Source organism: Mustela erminea, chromosome 1 (assembly GCF_009829155.1).
Source record: "Mustela erminea isolate mMusErm1 chromosome 1, mMusErm1.Pri, whole genome shotgun sequence".
NCBI lineage: Eukaryota > Metazoa > Chordata > Mammalia > Carnivora > Mustelidae > Mustela > Mustela erminea.
The window spans coordinates 214510726-214531614 of NC_045614.1; the positions used below are offsets into that span (position 1 = coordinate 214510726).

The 20889-nt window shown below is 44.0% G+C and overlaps 1 protein-coding gene across 11 annotated transcripts in view; it reads right to left on the reverse strand.

Annotated features, from left to right (window-relative positions):
• The window catches only part of LCA5L (lebercilin LCA5 like), a 41178-nt gene continuing 20289 nt past the window's right edge, over window positions 1-20889 (reverse strand). For 10 of the 11 annotated variants that reach the window (XM_032355173.1, XM_032355234.1, XM_032355188.1 and 7 more), the window contains 8 exons: window positions 20255-20595; window positions 19842-19979; window positions 15688-16202; window positions 13600-13737; window positions 8727-8811; window positions 5248-5351; window positions 4963-5080; window positions 1-1775 (listed from right to left, as the gene is read on the reverse strand). In XM_032355173.1, the coding sequence (XP_032211064.1) occupies window positions 1051-1775; window positions 4963-5080; window positions 5248-5351; window positions 8727-8811; window positions 13600-13737; window positions 15688-16202; window positions 19842-19979; window positions 20255-20585 (2154 nt within the window). In that variant the 5' untranslated portion in view covers window positions 20586-20595 and the 3' untranslated portion in view covers window positions 1-1050. The remainder of the gene's footprint in view (window positions 1776-4962; window positions 5081-5247; window positions 5352-8726; window positions 8812-13599; window positions 13738-15687; window positions 16203-19841; window positions 19980-20254; window positions 20596-20889) is intronic. The other variant, XM_032355250.1, reaches the window with a different exon arrangement.

The following is a 20889-nucleotide window of genomic DNA, read 5'->3' on the forward strand; positions in this document are numbered from 1 at the left end:
TCAGAATTTAGGGCAGGCATTCATGTCACTTGACGGGCATTTGCGTATCTCCCCTTAGGAGCCTACGGGACACCTAACGCTCCTCCCTCCTTCCCTCTCTCCCCTTCCGTCTCTGTTCCCCTCTGTGGTTTTCGTAAAGATCAAAGCTTAGGCCCTTACAGTGTTTATCTCCTCTTTGGTTTTAAATACAATTGTTTTCCCACCATGGTTTTCACTTTCTTTTAAAAGTTTTATTTTACTATTCTCAGTTTTTTAAAGTGCTCATATTACACACCAATCCATAAACCTTTTTGGAAATAGCATGGTCCACATTGTAAATAAGTTGCCCTTAAAAATAAATGAAGGTAAATAAAATGATTAGTGCTGGGAGTGAAGCCCCGTCTAGTTCCGATAAGAGATGCTGTCAGTGCAATGGAGTGTTAGGATAGAGCAGCTCACTGGAGTGCACACTCCTATGCCTGGTGCTCTTTTATGGCAATATTAACAGGAAAAAGGACATGGTATAGGTATGTAACAAATAGAAATAAAAATAGTGAATCTCAGGTGTAGACAAGGAGAGAGTCATCACAAAGGCAGTTTAGCTAAATTGGAGAACACTCAAAAATAATTTTCATAGAACTGTTGGTAATCACTGTGCCTTTTTTTTTTTTAATAGAATCTTCTCTTTCAAAACTGCTTCCATGTTTTTTTAGTTAAAACACAATTCAATTGCTGTGAACATTCCTACGTATGTGAGATGTATGACCCTTGGCTGACTGACTTGGACTAACGAGTCATGGAGTCTCACAGAATATTAAAGCCATGGAATAAGTCAGTCTTCCAAAAGATAATGGACATGTTTCAGGTATAGGGAAAAAAGATACAGTTTTATATTTGAAATGTCATTGGCTAATACACAGTGGATTTTTAAAATTAGGTTATAACAAAACCTTAATTATCCAAAGTCAGTTCAAGGACAGAAACCCACGCAGACACACACTAACATTATGAGATTAAAGGCACATAAGAATGCGAATATGATACCAGAATGTATTAGGATATTGATTATATTCAAATAATTATTTTTCTTTTTCCTTCTGTAGGTGAAGACGACTTAATGGACTTTACCATAGTTACTTTAGAATCTCCGAAAGCGTTGCTGGCGGAGGCCTGACCGGGAGGTAGATGGTGCGTCTTTTTACTTTCCAGGGTCTCGTCAGCCTGTTGAGGAGCAGCCGTGCTGGTCTGGTCATGATTAAAGACATAGCCTGACCCAAAGAGTTCTTCCATCAGACTGTTTTTCTTATCTCTGAAAGCATCTTTTGCTTTTGTTCGGGAGGACTGGCCAAAAGAGGGTTCGTACCCGCTCACAGAATGTTCTGGCTTCAGGCCTTCTGAGTTCCTGCAAGGCTTGCTGGTGCTTAGGCCGCCTCTCGTCACTCCCGCGCTGACCCGCCCGCCAGAGGCAGGGAGCCCGTGATGCAGGTTCTCGATGGCGTCTGTGAACGAGTAATGCTTTCTCTGTCTGAAGGGGATCTTGATACTTGCAGCAGCATTTTTACCAGGCGTCTTGTCCGTGTCGTTTATTTGGAGACTTCTTTTGAACTTTTCTTTCCCCGCGTCGTCTTCCTGCTTGCCTTCCCGTTCAGGATGAGTTACCTGAATTCTTTTTGGTGGTAGTTCTTCCTCTTTCACTGGAGTGGTTTTCTTTTCTTGATCTTCTTTCTTCTCTCTCTGTCTTCCGGTATTCTCCAGAGGTGGTGGTTCTTCCAAATGTTCCTCTTCCTTCGATAAATCTATATTCAAAAAATAGTTTACTTAGTGGTCTTTAAAATGAGCGGATTTCTATTTCAAGAAGGCATGCTGAGCACACTTACTGACATCGGACAGGCACATGAGCATAACCTGCATTCCGCACGAGAATACAGGGGAAGGGGCTGGGAACAAGCTTGAAATGTCCTACTTTCCTAGAACATACCAAATAAGAATTACAAAGCCAAAAGAAACATGCATTTGCTAAGAAGTTGTCAGAGGATGCTCATCACTGCTAGGCGACAGAGTGTCATTAAAACAATGATACTCCCCCCCCCCCTCCAAATTGGCAGATAGTTTCTAGATTTGGGGAGAATATGGGGAAATTGGAACTTTTGTTCCCCATTGGTGAGTGTGTCAATTGGTACAAGCTTTTTTTTTTTTTTTTTTAAGATTTTATTTATTTATTTGGCAGACAGAGATCACAAGTAGGCAGAGAGGCAGGCAGAGAGAGAGAGGGGGAAGCAGGCTCCCTGCTGAGCAGAGAGCCTGATGTGGGGCTCGATCCCAGGACCCTGGGATCATGACCTAAAGCAAAGGCTTTAACCCACTGAGCCACCCAGGCACCCTGGTACAAGCTTTTTTTGGATGGCAGTTTGAACTATCAAAAAAATTTTTTTTTTTTTTTTTAGAGCGAGAACGCGCATGCTGCATGGGGGGCGGTGGCGAGGAGGGGCAGAGGCAGAGGGATGGAGAGAATCTCAAGCAGACTCCCCGCTGTGCGGAGCCTGACCCAGGGCTCAGTCTCAGGACCCTGAGATCATGAGCTGAAACCAAGAGTCAGGTGCCCAACTGACCTCGCCAGCTACGTGCCCCTGTATCTATCATAATTTAAGTGAACATACTCTGAGCTCCAACAACTTCACTTCTAGAACCAAACTTCATAAAAATACACAAGAGTAGGTATAAAGATGTGAACTGCAGCATGGTTTGGTAACAAGGAAACATCCTACATGTGTGTCAAGGGGTCAGGGGTAAAGAAAAGGCATGCACAGTCCATGGGACTCGGGGCAGCTATTATAAGATGTCATAAGCTATTACAAACTCGGGGCAGTACGCATGGACTGACAGGGGAGGGAGGGTCACCATCCGATGTTAAGTGAAAAGTCTTTTGGACGTGACCCTTTCCGTTCCTTACCAGCACTTAGGAAGCCCTGCCCTCAGCCTCGCCTCTTACGAGGAAGGGCTGCTGCAGGTACAGACGTGCACACCTTCTGCGGAAACCTGCACGGAAGACGCGCGTCCTGGTCACTTTCAAACTCCGTCCCTCTGCGCTGTGTCTCCGGGGCCCACGCTCTTCGCCGGGAATGCCCGTCGCAGGTGTCCCGGGTGTCCGCTCGGTCGCTCCTCCCCCCAGCCCCACCGTAGCCGCCCTGCCCTGCCCTCGGTGTCGTCCTTCTCGGCAGCGTCACCGCGCTCAGAGGCGCCGCACGCCTTGTTTCATGCGGCGTTCGTCCTTCCCGCGGGAACAGAAGCGCACGAGGACGACGTCTGGTCGTCCCTGCTGCAGCCGCGGTGCCCGGAGCCGCCGGACACAGTGTGCGCTCGAGGAGCAGTCGTTGCCGAAGGGATAAGCTCCCCGGCACAATGATGGACGCGGACTAGCCGCTCCGCGGACCGCAGACCGCGGACCCCAGACGGAACGGAGAGCGGAGTCGTCAGCTCCTGTCCCAGATGCGGCGGCGCGCAGCGAGCCCCGCCAAGCTCGTGTCGTTGGAGCGTATCCGGAGACCCCGGCTGATGCGGTGGCCGCGCACGGCCTCTCCTGAAGCCCGCCGGCTCCGCCGGGGAGCCCGGGGCCGGGGGGACTTGCCGCAGCGCGTGCGTTGCCGGGCCGTGGGGCGCGGGCACGTTCCCGGGGGCAGTAGTTGAACTTGGACGCCGCGGGGCGGGGGCTTCAAAATTCCGGAGGGCGCGCGCCTCGGTGGCAGCGTCGGTTCAGGCTTGGCCTCCGGATTTCCCGTCAGTCACGGTCCGGCTCCGCGGGGCTCTGCCCGAGATGCTCTCTCTCCCTCTGCCCCCAGCCCCACTCGCGTGTCCACTCCGTCTAAATACACATCTTTAAAAGAGATAATGAAATTCAGGAGGTAAAAGATCTCCAACCTAGACTTTCCGGCCAGTTTCTAGGTGTGACGGCCGCGTCGCGCCGGGTCGGGTGAAGGCGCGCACACCGGCCTTGCGCGCACCCATCCTCGGGCAGCTGGCGGGACCGTGCGCTCTCCGCGCGCACCGCAGGCAGCGACGAGGAGCACGTGGCTTAGGAGCCAGAAGTCTTCGCAGAGAACGGGGCAGCAGGAGCCTGCGGGGAAGGGCAGGTGCCAGCACCACAGCTGCGTGCCACCGGTGGACGGGCCCGGGCTGGAGGCAGAGGCTGAAGCCCTGAGGCCTGGCACCAAGATGCCCGCTCCGCAGACCTCCTGGGCGCCCGGCGTCCTTGGCCTGACCTGCCCGGCCCAGTGAAGGTGATGCCCTCGCCGCCGTGCGCTGCAGCCTGGTTTGGCTGGGGACATCCAGGGAAGCTGAAGCCCGAGTCTCTGCATCTTCTCCCTGGAGTCTGCGTTCAAAGTCTTCGTTAGCAGGGCCGTTGCCGCTTACTGAGCTGGGTTTGGGTTTGCTGCTCAGTGTGCCGAAACTGAACATACAATTTAAGGATGCGCGTTGTGAGGAACAAGGAGGGAACGAGGTCCATAAAGCCGAAGGTGGTGGTGATTTCTGGTGGGTGAGGGGCGCGGGCTGTACTTCGGGAGCGCTCCCAGGTGTTCTGGGGAACGCTGTGAGGTCCTAGTATTAAGCATGGTAGTGGCTACAGAGGTGTTCATTCCTAATAGTTCTTTACAGTGTATATGTTTTTGTGTACTTTTATTAATTTTTTAATAAAGATGTTATTTATTTGACGGAGAGAGAGCACAAGCAGGGGGAGCTGCAGAGAGGGAGAAGCAGGTTCTCCTCTCTCTGTGGGGAGGCCAGTGCAGGGCTCGAGCCCAGGTCGCTGGGACCATGACCTGAACTAAAATCAAGAGTCTGAGGCTTAATGAACTGAGCCACTCAGGCTCCCCTTATGTATACTTTCTTTCTCTCTCTCTCTCTCTCTCACACACACACACACACAGAATAATTCATAACTTAAATCAAGTAAGAGTAAAGGAAACTTTTAAAAGTGGTTAAAATTACCTTCATATTTGCTCTTGGAATCCTCTTGGTTTGCAACTTTGCTGATAGGGTGAGGAATTGCACAGGTTATTTCAGTTGATTTTTCTTTCTGACCAATGTTTCCAGTTGTCTTTTTACCCTATAATTTTGAAAAGCAGCAAAACACATTTTTTTGGGGGGGTATACATAATTTTAAATTGTTTTTTGTTCAATGAATACAAATGCTTTTCATGGGGAATAAGAGACTGTGTATACTGTTTTCACAAAGATAGGTTCAGACACTGCAAGAACTCAAATCTGTTGTACCTTAGCTGTCAAAGATGGAACATCTTCTGATTTTTGGGTTTCCTGGTGTTTCATACTTGTCAGTGAAAAGCTTCTGTCTGCTTGTACAGATTTGGTCGAAGAAACTATAGAACAGGTACATTATATGTCAGAAACATTTCACATGTGGAAGCAACATTGATTTTAGATCTAAAATAACATTGAAGTTTGTAGTGTAAGGAAATGTACAGACATATAAAACTTTTTTTCAATATATGGATAACATTTGTCAGTTCCCTTTCCCCCTACCATTTCACCTGTTTTGTCTTATTTTGGACTGCAAAGGTTGTGGGTGTCACAGTGTTAGACTCCAAAACAAGGAGGCTTTAGGCTAGGAGGGCGCTCTGTTGGAGGACACACCCTGCACGGACCTCAGTCCAGAGGCAGTGAGCCACAGTGACTTCCTGACTTCCTGTGGCAGTGACCTTAGTTACCAAAGCTTAGACTGATTACTGTCACTAGAGCCTGCCACTAAATCTACAGTTTCCTCAAAGTGTGGTCCCATTTAAATGACTCCGTGGTTGGTATGGTCATCTCTGCTGGCCATTATTCTGAATTACAAAGCAGAAGCAAACAAAGGAAGGCTTGTTGCCTTTAAAAGTAAGCGCAGATACAGATGATATGATACTCTACACAGAAAATCCAAAACACTTGACCCCCAAATTGCTAGAGCTCATACAGGAATTCAGCAAAGTGGCAGGATATAAAATCAAGTCACAGAAATCAGTTGCATTTCTATACACTAACAATGAGACAGAAGAAAGAGAAATCAAGGAGTTGATCCCATTTACAATTGCACCAAAAGCCCTAAGATAGCTCGGAATAAACCTAACCAAGTAGGCAAAGGATATGTACTTAGAAAACTATAGAGCACTCATGAAAAAAATTGAGGAAGTCATAAAGAACTGGAAAATGATACCATGCTCCTGGATTAGAAGAACACATATTGTTAAAATGTCTATGTTACCTAGAGCAATCTACACATTCAATGCAATCACTATCAAAACAGCATCAACTTTTTCCACAGAGCTGGAACAAATAATCATACAATTTGTATGGAACCGGAGAAGACCCTGAATGGCCAAAGGAATGTTGAAAAAGAAGACGAAAGCTGGTGGCATCACAATTCTGGACTTCAAGCTGTATCAGAAAGCTGTAATCATCAAGACAGCATGGTACTGGCACAAAAACTGACACATAGGTCAGTGGAACAGAATGGAGAACCCAGAAATGGACCCTTAAACTGTAGTCAATTAATCCTTGACAGAGTGGGAAAGAATATCCAATGGAAAAAAGACAGTCTTTTCAACAAATGGTGTTAGGAAAATTGGACAACCACATACATAAGAAGGACCATTTCCTTACACCATACCCCAAAATAGACTCAAAATGGATGAAAGACTTAAATTTGAGACAGGAATCCATCAAAATCCCAGAGAAGGACACAGGAAGCAACCTTTGTGATTTGGGTGCAGAAACTTGCTAGACATGTCTCCAAAGGCAAGGGAAACAAAAGCAAAAATGAACTATTGGGACTTTATCAAGTTAAAAAGCTTTTGCACAGTAAAAGAAACAGTTGACAAAACCAAAAGACAACGAACAGAATGGGAGAAAGTATTTGCAAGTATCTTATCAGAGAAAGGGCTAGTATCCAAAATCTATAAAGAATTTACCAAACTTAATACCCAAAGAACAATAATCCAGTCAAGAAATGGGCAGAACTGATGGTTCACAGACCTGTATCCCTGGGGCTAATAATACATTATATGTTAATAAAAAATAATTAAAAAAATAAAGAAGTGGGCAGAAGACAACAAACACATTTCTTCAAAGAAGACATACAAATGGCCAATAGACACATGAAAAAATGCTCAACATCGCTTGGCATCAGGGAAATACAAATCAAAACCACAGTGAGATCCCACCTCACACTGGTCAGAATGGCTACAATTAACAAGTCAGGAAATGACAGCTGTTGTCGAGGATGTGGAGAAAGGGGGACCCTTCTACAGTGTTGGTGGGAATGCAAGCTGGTGCAGCCACTCTGGAAAACAGCATGGAGGGTCCTCAAAAAGTTGAAAATAGAACTACCCTATGACCCAGCAATCGTACTACCGGGTATTTATTCCAAAGACACTAATGTAGTGATCGGAATGGGCATGTGCACCCGAATGTTTATAGCAGCAATGTCCACAATAGCCAAACTATGGAAAAAGCCCAGATTTCCATCAGCAGATAAATGGATAAAGATGTATTTATACACAATGGAATACTACTCAGCCATCAAAAGAATGAAATGTTGCCATTTGCAATGACATGGATGGAACTAGAGGGGATTATACTAAGTGAAATAAGTCAATCAGAGAAAGACAATTCTATCTCACCGTGGAATTTAAGAAATAAGACAGAGGATCATAGTTGGAGAGAGGGAAAGATAAAACAAGATGAAATCAGAGAGGGAGAAAAATCACAAGATACTCTTAATCATAAGAAACCAACCGAGGGTTGCTGGAGGGGATGAGGGTGGGGGGGAAGGGGTAAGTGGGTGATGGGCATTAGGAGGGCATGTGGGATAATGAACACTGGGTGTTATATAAGACTAATGAATCAATGAACTCTACCTCGGAAACTAATAATATACCATACGTTAATTAATTGAATTTCAGTTAAAAAAAAAAAAAAAAACAACCCAGCAACAAAAACCAAGTAAGCACGGAGTGGCTTTTTCTACCAAACCAGGGGTGAGTGTTCCTATCGTAGCTCTTTTGATGAGTCTTATGCTGTTAGATCTTGGCGGAGGGGTGGATAAGTATGACCCGTCTTGAAGGGAAAATACGACTCAGCAATGAAAAGGTACAAACGAGATGGCAGCAGCAACACGGGTGAGTCTCAAAAGCATTAGTCTGACCAGAAGAAGCCGACACAGAAGAGCACCTGCTGTGACTCCATTCAGGAAGTTCCAGAGTGGGCGAAGGAAGCTGCTCTGACAGGAAATCAGTGTTTGCCTCAGGAGGAGGGGGAGATTCTATACTGACCGGGCTGCTGGTCACACGCATAGCAGCTTTTGTCAAAACCTGCCGAAATGCACACTGAAAATGGGTGCATTTTACTTAGGCAAATTGTACCTAAATGATGATTTTAAAAACCCACACACTGGCCAGCAGATGTGCTCAGTTCACTGTCTGGCAGACATTTTGCTCCCAGCCGGAAAGTGGGGCTCCTGGCCCGCCTGCAGGAAGGACACGTGGGCACTTGGCAGAGGCTGGAGGGGCAGGGGAGCGTGTCTTTGCCCGCCTACTGGTTCCACCATGTCCCACAGCTCATTATTCTTCTAGAATCACAACATGTTTCAATACCTAGTAAGACAATTTTTAAAATATCCATTATTTGCATGATATAAAGTAGAAAAATACAACTACATCCTTAAAAATAGATTTGGACCAAAAGTAATTAAAATGTACCTTTTGGATAATCTTCTTTGTCATGTAAATTTTTAAGTATCCGACTAGTATAGATGTTTCTAATTTCAAGCTCTCGATCCTTCTCCTAAAGAGAACCACAATACCAAATTTTCTATAAATGTTTGCTATTATCAGCCTTGATTTCTTCTATAAAACAATTTTAGTGGACTCAGTATTCTTTGAATAAAATCTGCAGATGCTAGCAGAAACAGAAATCGGCCATAACATTCTATATCATTCCTGACACCAAAAAGTACTCTTTTTTTTTTTTTTTTAAGATTTTGTTAATTCATTGAGAGAGAGCAAGAGCACCAGCAGATGGGAGAAGCAGAGGAAGAGGGAGAAGCAGAATTTCCTTGAGCAGGGAGCCTGGCATAGGGCTCGATCCCAGGACCTGGAGGTCATGACCTGAGCCAAAGGTAGACACTTAACCATCTGAGCCATCCAGGCACCCCCCCAAAAGTACTTTTTAACAGAGCAACAGATTGTGTGACGGAGACAGTATTGCTGAGGGCTTTGTGAGCCAGCTTCTTTTTCTTTTTTTTTTTAATTAAATTTTTAAATTAACATGTAATGTATTATTAGCCCCAGAGGTACAGGTCTGTGAATCACCAGGTTTACACACGTCACAGCACTCACCATAGCACAGACCCTCCCCAGTGTGTATAACCCCACCACCCTCTCCCCAGCCAGCTTCTTTCACTGTACTTTTTCTGTCCCCGGGGTCTGTGCTGTGAAGTTTGCTGGTTTTTTTCTCATGGTCCAATACAGCCACTAGCCATGTTGTGATCTAAACTAATTAAAATGAAATGAACAGTTCGGTCCTCTGTCACATTACCCATGTTTCCAGTGCTCAGTAGCTGCTTGTGGCTAGTGACCACACAGTTTGGTGGGGCAGGCAGAACATTCCCACCATCACAGGAAGTTCTAGTAGACAGGGCTGCATTTAGACAGTACGTGCAGGTGGGTAAAGCCCAGAACAAAGGCATTATTGTTCAGCTTTAAATCTCAATATTGAGTTTTTATTTTATTATTTTTATTTTTTAAGGATTGATTTGTTTATTTTAAAGAGTGTGTGAGCAAGCATAAGCACAAGCAGGAGGGGCAGAAGGAGAGAGAATCCCACGCAGACTCTCTGTTCATGACCCTGAGATCATGACCTGAGCCAAAACCAAGAGTCGGACAATCAGCCGACTGAGCCACCCAGGTGCCCCAAAAGTACTGACTTCTTAAAGTCTTGGCAAAACAAAAGGTATGAAATCCTGGCTTGTTGAGGGAAAGAAAACAGGGAGGTTTCATTAAGCACCAAACACAAATGCTCTTCTTACACATGCATCAAGAGGCAAGCCCGTTAGACTCAAGACCACCAAGTTTATTCAAAACCACAATCAAAGGCGGATCTGAGTGAAGGGTGTCTTCTACTGCATGACTAGACAGGAAAGCCTGGAAGAAGAGGCCGAGGGGAGGGTTGGGGCAGAGATGGCAGGGAGGGAGGGAGAGAGGGAGAGAGAGAGAGAGAGAGAGAGAGAGAGAGAGATTGGATGGGGTTCTGGTCTCCTTGTGCCCCTCGGAAATATTAAGGGGGTGAAGAAACAACTCTGAGGTTTGGGAAACTCTCAGCACAGGAGATCTTGGTAGGGCCCAGGCAATTCAAACTTCTTCATCAGGCCCCCAGGTTAGCATGGAGTTAGGGTAACATGGCATTGCCAAGTGGTAAGTGGAAAAGGCAAAATGCAATGTCCAGGCAAAGGGCCGAAGATAGTGGTTCCCTCACTTCCACAAGGAGTGGGACCCCACAGAGGGGAGCTGCGTGGAGAGTAGGAAACTGGTTCCCCAGTCCTCAAGATTACCAACCCAGGTGATCCCACAGCACATACTTTAGGATCGATGCTCTAGCCAAGGATCAGACGACAGATGGCTCTCAAGGCATTGGCATCAACAGACAACAAATGAAGATCACCAAGATTTGACCCACAGGGAAGAGGCTGTGAGTTTCACCAGCCATATTCAGTAGACACCAGACAGATCCTGTTGGCTTGGCTAGTTAAGACTAGTCAGTTCTCAGTAGAACTAGGTATAGAGGTCCCAGAGGGTCAGGGGCCTCTTTCTCCTTTTACCAACAGAAAGTGTGCACCGCTCCGCATAGATGCTATCTCCACTGAGAAATGGGAGATGGGGTTGGGGAAAACTGCTGCAAGCCTCAGAGACAACCTATACTAAGACCGGTTTTAAATGGAACAGACTGAGACAAGCTTCTGTTTAATCTCCATATCTGTCCCTGTTTTCACCTCCTACTTGTGGGAATGGGGCTCATAAGGAAGTAAAGTTATTATAGAAAATAAAAACATTATATATTTTTGCACATCTGAACTGGATAAGGCAGAGTTTGTATTTATTTTAATCATAAAATTAATCTGCTATCAGAGGATAACATAGAATATTAATCTTTTCTAGAAATTAGGTTTCTGGGAGCAAAAAGGTTACAGTATGTTTCTCTTTTTCTTTCTTTCTCATTGTGATAGCAGTGCGTTTAGCAAGAAAGAACAGTGATGGGGACAGTTTGTTACCATGAAAAATTGGTCAAGTTTATTCTGGATATTATGTTTAAGAAGGATATTGTGTAGAAATCTTAGATTTCTTTTCTTTTCTTTTTTTTTTTTTTAACCCCTACTGGCTAAGACAAGAAAGCTTTTAATGATCAGAGGGACGAGCATTGATCATCTGGAAAATTCAGTTATTTCTTTTCATTTGGTCCGGCTCCTTGAAGGGCAGAGTATGTGCTTCAGCAGCAGAGAGCAGGAAGAAGGCAGGTAAGAATGGCTGACTGACAGGTGGCTGGTGCAGGGCTGGCTGGGGGCAAAAGGAAGTCATGGGAAGGACAGTCTTCCCACAGGCTTGGAACAAATGTTCAAGCCTGGGGTGTCCTCCACAGACTCAAAATCAAAGACAACAGGTTCAGAACGCAATCCAAGATACCTGTGTAGTTGAGGTCAATCAGTTAATCAAGCGAGGCAATAAGAAGGAAAATCCACATTTAGGAATGCTCATGGAATGTTTGGGGAATATTTATAGGAAAGACTACTCACAAGCTCAGAGGCGATCAGGTTAGAGTTCAATGGGAAGTTGGGTCATGGTGGAGAACCATATTAAGATCAGGATAGATGGCTTCCAAAAGATAGGAAATATATTTTTTAAAAAATTTTATTTCTTTATTTGACAGATTGAGAGAGAGCACAATTAGGAGAGGGAGAAGCAGTCTCCTCTAAGCAGGGAGCCCCATGTGGGGTTTGATCCCAGGACCTGGGTATCACCATCTGAGCCGAAGGCAGCTGCTCAACCGACTGAGCCACCCAGGTGCCCCAGGAAACTATCTTAATAGACAATGCCACACTGATAAGGGTGAGCTTGTAGCCTGGATGTAGGGTGGAGGTGTAGTACCTCATTTGGGAGTGGAAGACTGACATTCTATCTCCTTACTTTTAGAAATGGAACAGAGTCTAGAATTGTTGTTGGATGACTTGGAAAATGAATTTCTGGGCACCTGCGTGGCTCAGTTGGTTAAGTGTCTGCCTTCAGCTCAGGTCATGATCCCAGAGTCCTGGGATCGAGTCCCACATTGGGCTCCCCGCTTGGCAGGGAGTCTGCTACTCCCTCTGCCCCACTGCCCCGATCATGCTCGCCATCTCCCTCTCTCTCTCCTGCCCCCAAATAAATAAAATCTTAAAAAAAAAAAAAGGAAAAGAGAAGAAAATGAGTTTCAAAGTACAGAAACAGAAATTTTGAACTTTGGGACCATGCTCTCCCAAACTCAGGTATTAATGATTTACGTTAATATGGCAGACTGCATTTTTCTAAAATTGGTTCAGCAATATTTCTGATCCCATTTCTGGTCCCATACTCTCCCAGAACCTGGTGACTCCCTATCAAGAAGCCATTGCTCCTCCTCTTGTACTGCCTTGACAAAGGGAATGCGGTGGAAGAGATGCTATGTGACTGGTTCTCTGTCTGTATCTCTCCACTCTTCTCCTTGGAGCCTAGCTGCCGTGTTGTGAGGAAGCCACACCACATGTGGGTGGTTCTGGCCGACACCCCAGGCATGATCTCAGCTGTCAGTCGGCACCAACTGCACACACATGTGTGAGACTTCAGAGAATTCCAGCGCCCATCTTTGAACCACCTTACCTGATGCCAGAGATGAGCTTGTTCCTGCAAGCCCTCACCAGACTGTGGATTCGTGAACAGAATTAATATTCTCATTTCTTACACCACTGAATTGTGGAGTAGTATGTTATGCAGCCATAGTGACCGAGGCAGTCAGGACACTTAAAACATCTTTAAAGTTTCTATTCCTTCTATTTCTATTTCTATTCCTTCTATTCCCAAGGGGGTCATGACCAGGGATGACCATGAATCATAAAAGGCAATGTCATTTTTCCAGATGAAACAGAACTGGTTTGCAAACATTTCCAAGAGAGACTTTAAAATAAATCTGAGGGCCACTACAATTACTCACCCTATTTTAATCATGAAAGGTAATTAAAAAAAAAAACTCAGTTTGGCTTCCATTAAAATGATAGCAAAACAAAATAATATTAATTCATGTGATGGGATGAGAATGTTAATAGGGTTTTGTTGAGGAATCGCTGAGAGATTTAATTTTTCTCCCTACTGCACGTATTCACCAGGCTGGGAACTCATCCGAGTAATTTCAGATCTTCTATCTGTTCGTATGATTGTAGGGACAAAAAGCTAATTTGAGAAATAGATTTTTTTTTTTAAGCTTCTTGAAGTTAAATAATTTAAAGAATAGTTCTGATATTTTTGGGAAGCAAAATTTCACAAATTTTGTTATATTTTGTTTTAAAAGAAGTACCTTAAGTTTTTGTTGAAGGCGTTTTACTTCCATTTGCAGGGTCTTTGTAGCTACTTGAGCTGCTACCGTCTTCCGGGTCTCAATGGCCAGCTGCCGATTAAAAGCTCTATTGTTCAACCTCAGTTGTTTTTCCAAGCTCTGAAAACAGTATATATTTCAACTCTTCTGTCACCAATGTAGTATTGTTTAAAAAAAACTTCAATTGTAATGGCAGTAATTGCATTATTGAGAAGTGTGAATTTTTAACAATTTTAGTGCATGCCATATATTAGAACTAAATGTAACTACACACACAGACACAAAAGCCAAAAAACCCTAGATCCCAATTCTAGAGAATCAATATATTTTGAACCTAATGTTTTTTTTTTACACTCTGGAATTTGATTTAAAAATACAAACAACCTTTGAACATTTCTTGAAAACAAATAAATATAACCAATGCCATCTTTACAAGACCAGTGCTCTAACCCCTGAGCTATGGAGCCAAACCAATGCCATCTTTAAAACTCAACCCAGGTGGCTGGGCTCACATGGAGGAGACCTGCTAGTGTGGCAGGTGAACTCAGGAGCTCTGTCAAGCCTCAGCTGCTGGAGGGCAGGCGTAAGGGCTCGAGTCTCAGCTGACTGACCCTGGAAGCTCCTGCAGAGACTCACCCCAACCCCTCAAGGAGGAAGGAATTCTAAGACCAGAAGATCTCTGCTGGCACCACGGCCATCGGCACTCAGGGCTCACAGGTCTGTGAGCACCTCCTCTCCATCCTCTCCAGCACGATAATTTTATTGCAGAACTCTTTGGTCTGGACTTTGACAAAGGCTTGGCCAAAAGGCCTTTTCTTTCTTTTTTTCCCCCATTATAGTATTAATACTTTCTCACTAAAGAAAAGTGGGCAATATGGTAAGCTAGAAGGATGAAATAATCCTAAAAATTCCAGTCCCCAAACTATTAACATTTAAAAAAATACTACATGTTTTGGCTCATAAGCATTTTCTCCAACCACCAAATGCCCTACAACCCAAAATTTCCCATATGACCAAGTGCATCTGATAAGAAGATAGTTCTTGAATTCTTTTTGATTTTGGTTACAGACATAAAACATGAACTACTTAACATATATATGTCAAAATATGTAGATGAGATAAAAATACATTTATTTTTCCCTGACAGACACGTGCTAAGATGGATCCAATATTACTTAGAAGGTCAAATAATAGAACTTTGGATTATAAATTACATGACTGAAAATGAGGCTGCTCATTTTATGGGAGAAAATTGTCTTTAAAAGTAGAGGAAGATTTTTACCAAAGAGGAAATTACTGATAAGAAAGTACATGAAATGAACTTGATATGTTCTTATTTCAAGTTCATAAAAAAATTGGCCTCTTACCATCATATAATAAGGTATTAAACAGCAAATTTAAAAAATTTATGTCTGTCCATAGAGACCAAGGACTAACATAACATTGGCAGAATTCTCAGTAGAATCAGAGTGTTCTCCCAAATCATCCCTTATGGTGCAGTCCCTGAGCCTTTGATGACCATGTGCCTTCAGGAAGATCAATGCATTCGTGTCAATGATTGTGGTTCCTTTCTCCTCCCTGTTCCCAGGAGCATTATCCGGGAAACACTTCTGTTTCGAACATACCAACAATGTCGGCAGTAGTGAGAAGACAACTGACTGGGGAATATGAGGAATGGGAGAGATGCAGGGGGCAGGCTTTTAGGAAAGTAGGCTTTTAATAAACAATTTAAAGTAGAAGGTTAGCATTGCAGAGGTTTCACCCAGCCCAGCCCAACCCAACCCAACCCAACCCAAACCAACCCAATAACCTTTCCAGCACACCAACAAGCTTAGAGAATGGTCATTTCGAGACAAACGAGCCCGGCTGCAGAATGAGCTCACTGGACCACAGAAGGAACATCTCCCCTTGCCCCTGGCCCCGACCCCCTCTTTAGACAGCATCACTGGTGTGGCCTGGCAGCAAAGCAGCTAGTAATACTTCACTGCACAGGCATAAGGCGTGATGCACATACACCCTCTCCATGTCCATTTTGGGACATTACAATTTCTAGGCCTCTGAAATACGGACCTGTATTTTTTTGTCATTTGCCTCCGTTTTTGTTGTAAGAACAGACAGTCTTTGAGTAAGTTCCTCTCTCTCTGCAAGGTTTTTGTCTTCAGAAAGCTTCTGCAGGGCCTGCAAGGCGTCTTTAGTCTTGAGCAGCTCATTGTCGGCTTCTCGAAGTTTCCGAGATGCACTTCTTTCCTTTTCCTGGGATTTCCTAAGTAGCTGCCTCAAATTTTTGACTTCATTCTGATGTTTTGCCATAATTTGAGGTAGATTATTTTGTGAATTCTCATATTTCCCTATAGCTTTCAAGTGCCTAAGCTGAAGCTGTTTCAAGAACTGGTTTTCTAGGACTGTGACTTCCAACTTACGATGGATATCACCTACTTCGTTTTTTAGCTCTTTAATCTTATGAAGCCTTGCTGACAGTATGCGGTGAGTCATAGCGTCTCTTCTTTGGGTAATCATATTGTTTTGGGAATGTAAATGTGGTGCATTCCAGGTGTGCTTTTTTTCAACTGAGATTTCCTTCTGGCCTGTGTAAGCAGACAATCCAGTTTGTTACTAGTAATACGCATACGGAGGCAGATATGCACGTTTGTGTCCCCCTCCCCCACCCCCGCACCTGTGCACACGTACACAGGCAAACTAGAGGGCGAAAGAACACATGTAATGAATAGCCATGCTCTAGGGCAGGGACTTCATATGGAGGATACCTCATACCTCACTCAGGGTCAGCAGGAGTCTATTTAACAGCTGAAGACTGTAAGTCATTTGTCCAAGGTTCCATAACCACAAAGACACACAGCATGGATTGAAAACCAGGTCTTCTTTGATTGGAAAACTTATGCTTATTTCCATTATTAAAGCTATACTAAAAGCCATAATAATAGATATCATTTACTAAGGGCTTACCGTGTGTTAAGCATCGAACTAAATGTTTTATGTAGACTTTCTGATATAACCCTTCCGATAATATGTTATAAAGCAATTCGAGAATAACCTTAGAATCCAGTGTTATATATGATGATCTCATATATTAAAAAAAAAACAAACCCAGAAAGCCACTGAGCTGCTTAGAGGAATTGTATGGATAGTCCATCTCTCAGTAAGTCCAACATAGACAATTTTCCCCATTACTTTGGACTGGACTTAAAAGGAAGTAGTTAGTTGGCTTGTATTCAGAAGTCTATTTTTAAACAAAATGTATCTAAATAATATTACACCCAACTTCTAAGCACCAACCTTGTATAACTGCACTGACTATGTCAACTGTATATGTAATGTCACTGTGTTATTATCCCCTTTTAAAGATGAACAAACCGATGCTTTGTGAAGTCACTTACCGGTGGGCACACAGCTAGGGGGTGGGGAGACAGAGAACCCAGGTCCCATACACACGTGCATTCATTTGACGCTTATGTACATATATGTGCACACTGCCTGTGTGTATGTGTGTGTGTGTGTGTGTGTGTGTGTGTGTATTATTATATCCACATTCTGAGAGAGATTGAAACTAGATTCTAGGATCTAAAAAAACATGGTCTTCATCCCGGAGAGAGAAAGCACTCAGTGGCCAATGTCACTGGAGTCTGAACATTAAGCTATTGGCCCAAGTGTGCACACATCATCTGAGACTCAGCTTAACATGTTTGGTATGGGTGGCGGGAAGGGGGTGCTGCCTGCGATGGAAGTGAGCCAGCAGAAACAGGATGCTTTCGGGGATAAAGCATTTCAGTCGTGACTATGACAGACTAGACGGTGACAACGATCATAGTATCCGCATCATACCAATAATTGATGGACTGGCTTTACAACTATCGTCCCACTGGGAACGATTTCGTAAGGGCTCTGGTTGGATATTTGAGTATTTTGGAATAGATTTTTGAGTACACTGAAAATTGGAAAGTGGAGGGCTGACTCTAGGACACCTACTGGGACACCAGGCAATTTAATATCTTGGGTGCTGGCTAGGGGAGCCCCAGACCCAGGCAATGTGGGTTGGGCTGGATTACAACAGGGGTGTCAGGTCCTACATGTTCTACTTGGAAGCCTGACTCCCAGCTTAGAATATTTTACACTCTTGGGTGGTGTGACCTGGTGGAGAGAGGGATTTCCCTGACTAGAAGGACGACGGGTGGTGGGTTCTGTGGGCAGTGGAGACTTCTGTCCCTGTCTTATGCTACACTCACATGATGGGAGGGCAGAGTCAGAAGGAGTGGGTGCCTGGGACGAATCTCGGTGGCCCTGGGAGCACTGGCCAAGGCCCCAGGAGGAAATGTGCATCCGGAGTATGGGTGCTTTGAAAACAAGAAGTATCAGCCTCTTAGTGTGCTTGGACAAGGAGCACATAAGTGATGAGAATGAAGGACCAGAACCCTTCTCTGGTGATCTCATCTGTGTAAGGGTGCCCACCCTCCCGCCACCCCCCAAACCTGCCCGAGATTGCATCTTCTGCCTACCTTAGTGGGTGTTTGGGGGACGATGAACCAGACTGGTCCCCTTCAGAAGGTAAATATACCACTTGTGTTTGAGTGATATAGAATAAATTCATACTACATATTATGCATATTTGTATACTAATTAAGGTTATGGAAAGTTGAAACAGGGTTTAGTCCTTAATGATTTTTGTATCTCATTACACTAACCTACACATGTAAGAATGACAAAATCTACAGTTTCTTTTTTGTTTTTAAGTTAACGTGTAGTGTATTATTAATTTCAGGGTAGAATTTAGTGATTCATCGGCTGCATACAACACCCAGTGCTCATTCCATCAGGCGCCCTCCTTAGTGCCCATCCCCCCCCCGTTACCCCATCCCCCACCCACCTCCAGCGACCCTCAGTTTGTTTGCTAGAGTTAAGTATCTCTTACAATTTCTATCTCATTTCATAAAATGAGGCAGATTTGGCCTATTGATTAAACTACTCTTAATGAAGGGCCCCAATTTATGACCAGGTATCTTGCATAAAACACTCAATAAATAATTGTGGAATAAATGAGGAAACAATTTTTAGAAGTTAAGTTATCAGGCACTTAGAACCCACAGTTCAGTTCCTATAGAAATAGTTTTATAAATGTTAACTGCTTTTCATGCAGCCCCACAAAAGTGCAGAATCGATATAAAATGTATAGAGCCATGACCCCTGTCATAAAACCCTGGGGCCAGACTGTTTCTGAATTATTATTATTATTATTATTCTGCTGCATGTACAGTGTTGTCCATAGTACTCCCTGTAGGGTTGGGGATAGCAGATTTTAATCAAAGAATATTTTTGTGAAATATAGGACTCTTCACACTAAGTGAAATGAATAAAGATCAGTCTCATGTTAGTCCAAATCAGGTTTTTGTTGCCAAATCAGTTTGGGTGCCACAGCTATAGAAAATGTTTGATTTTCAGAGTTTTATAAATTACAAATGTGGATAAGGGATTATAACCATGGAGTCTACCCACGATATGGGTTCTATTGTGATAATCTCTTCCAAATGCCACAAACAGACTTCTTTTGACAGAGTCCTAGGTGAGAGAAGGAACTGGACCTTTCATGTCCTACCGTGGGCCTTGCCTGTGAGTGTAAGGCTCCCACCTCTCTGGGAAAAGGGCTTTTAGCTTTTTGAGGATCTGGTAGAAGCTCATGGGTCCCTTCTCCCTAGAAAAATTTAAAGATGTAAATAGACACAAAAAAAATGCAAAGATTTTCATGGGACTCACAGACATGGGTCTTAGATTAAGAATCCCTACCCTACAGCTTAGAAGAAGGGGACCTGAAGATGATTCAGAAGTAGCACAGGGAGTCCTAGGCACACCTGGTCACAGGGGGCAGGGGGTGGGAGATACGGGGTAAAGGTGACGGTAGGTGTGTTCCACATATAGCATTACATGCTAACGTATTTTCTAGTTGTTGACTGACGGCAGCTCTGGTGGTCACAGTGGAAGAGCGTTTCAGCTATTTCTCTATTCGGGGTATTTATAAGCCCAGGATTGCCTAAATGGGAGGGAGTCATCACGGTCCAGGCAGGGAGGCAGGGAATGAGCTTAGGGATATCACAAGGCTCCTTCCAGTTTGGACAGTTAGGAATGGATGGTGTCAGTACTCTGACAGTCTGCGAGGGAGTGACATTATCAACAGCCTTTGGAACCACCCCTGTTTCAAAGGATGACCTTTGCCTCACCAGACTTGAAGCCCATCTTCTTGGGGTGTTGAAACAGGTTTTTACATTTCATTGGCAATTCAAACATTGGCTCTTCAGCTGAGATGAAAGGCAAGAAGCCAGTGAGATCCAAGTATCTGTAACGAGGCCACCTGTTAACTAAAAACGGAACCAGCCTCACTCGTGGGCTCCAGGAGGGTGAGATGGGCAAGAGGGCTAGGCTTTACATTTTCAGCCTAACTTCCTGCTGTCTTGTTATGATTCTTAATTTCTCCATTTCCTAATTCCTTCTATAAAAGTTCACTTATACAGACACATTTCAAATGTGGGAGGATAATAAAACGGAATGTGGTCTACTTAAAATACTAGAGCATTAAATAAAAATGTTATTAGAAACAGAAATTTGGTCTTACTTGGAAAAGACTGCTTCTTACCTTTAGATTGGGAGATTTTAGAGACGTACTTTTTCTTCTCGTCCTTTTCCTCTTTTATCACGGGTTTCTCTAAATAATTTCTATTAAGAGCAGTTTCTGAACATTCAGAGAGAAAGTCTTCTGAGTAATCACAGCGAGAACTTAAACTTCTGCAGGAACACTGGGACCTGCTATAGTCAACACTCCTATCGGAGGCGTGTCCGGGACTGCCACTGGGACAGTCACCTGCGCCCGGGCTGCCCCCGCACTCAGCGGCCAGCCTACCGGGTCCTAATGCAGCATCGGGGAGCTGCCGGTCTATGTCTGTTTCTGCTGGACCAGGCAGAGACATAGTAAACAACCTGACAGAAGAAAAGTATTTTTAGATTTATAGCTACTGACATTAAAATGAACATATGCCTTATTATACTTAACTATAAGTGGAGGACTAGGAAAGGGAAACAATACATTCCTTTCAAGTTATTTTCTGGAAAAATCTCAGTTTGGCTTTTATGTTTTCTCCGCATAAGATTTATGAGACCAAACTTTGGTGAGATTATGCTCACAGGCAATGGAAGATAAAGTTCATATCAGAGAACAACAATGACAACAATTTATGAATTACTGAATTACATCCTCATTCTCTAAGAATGTTG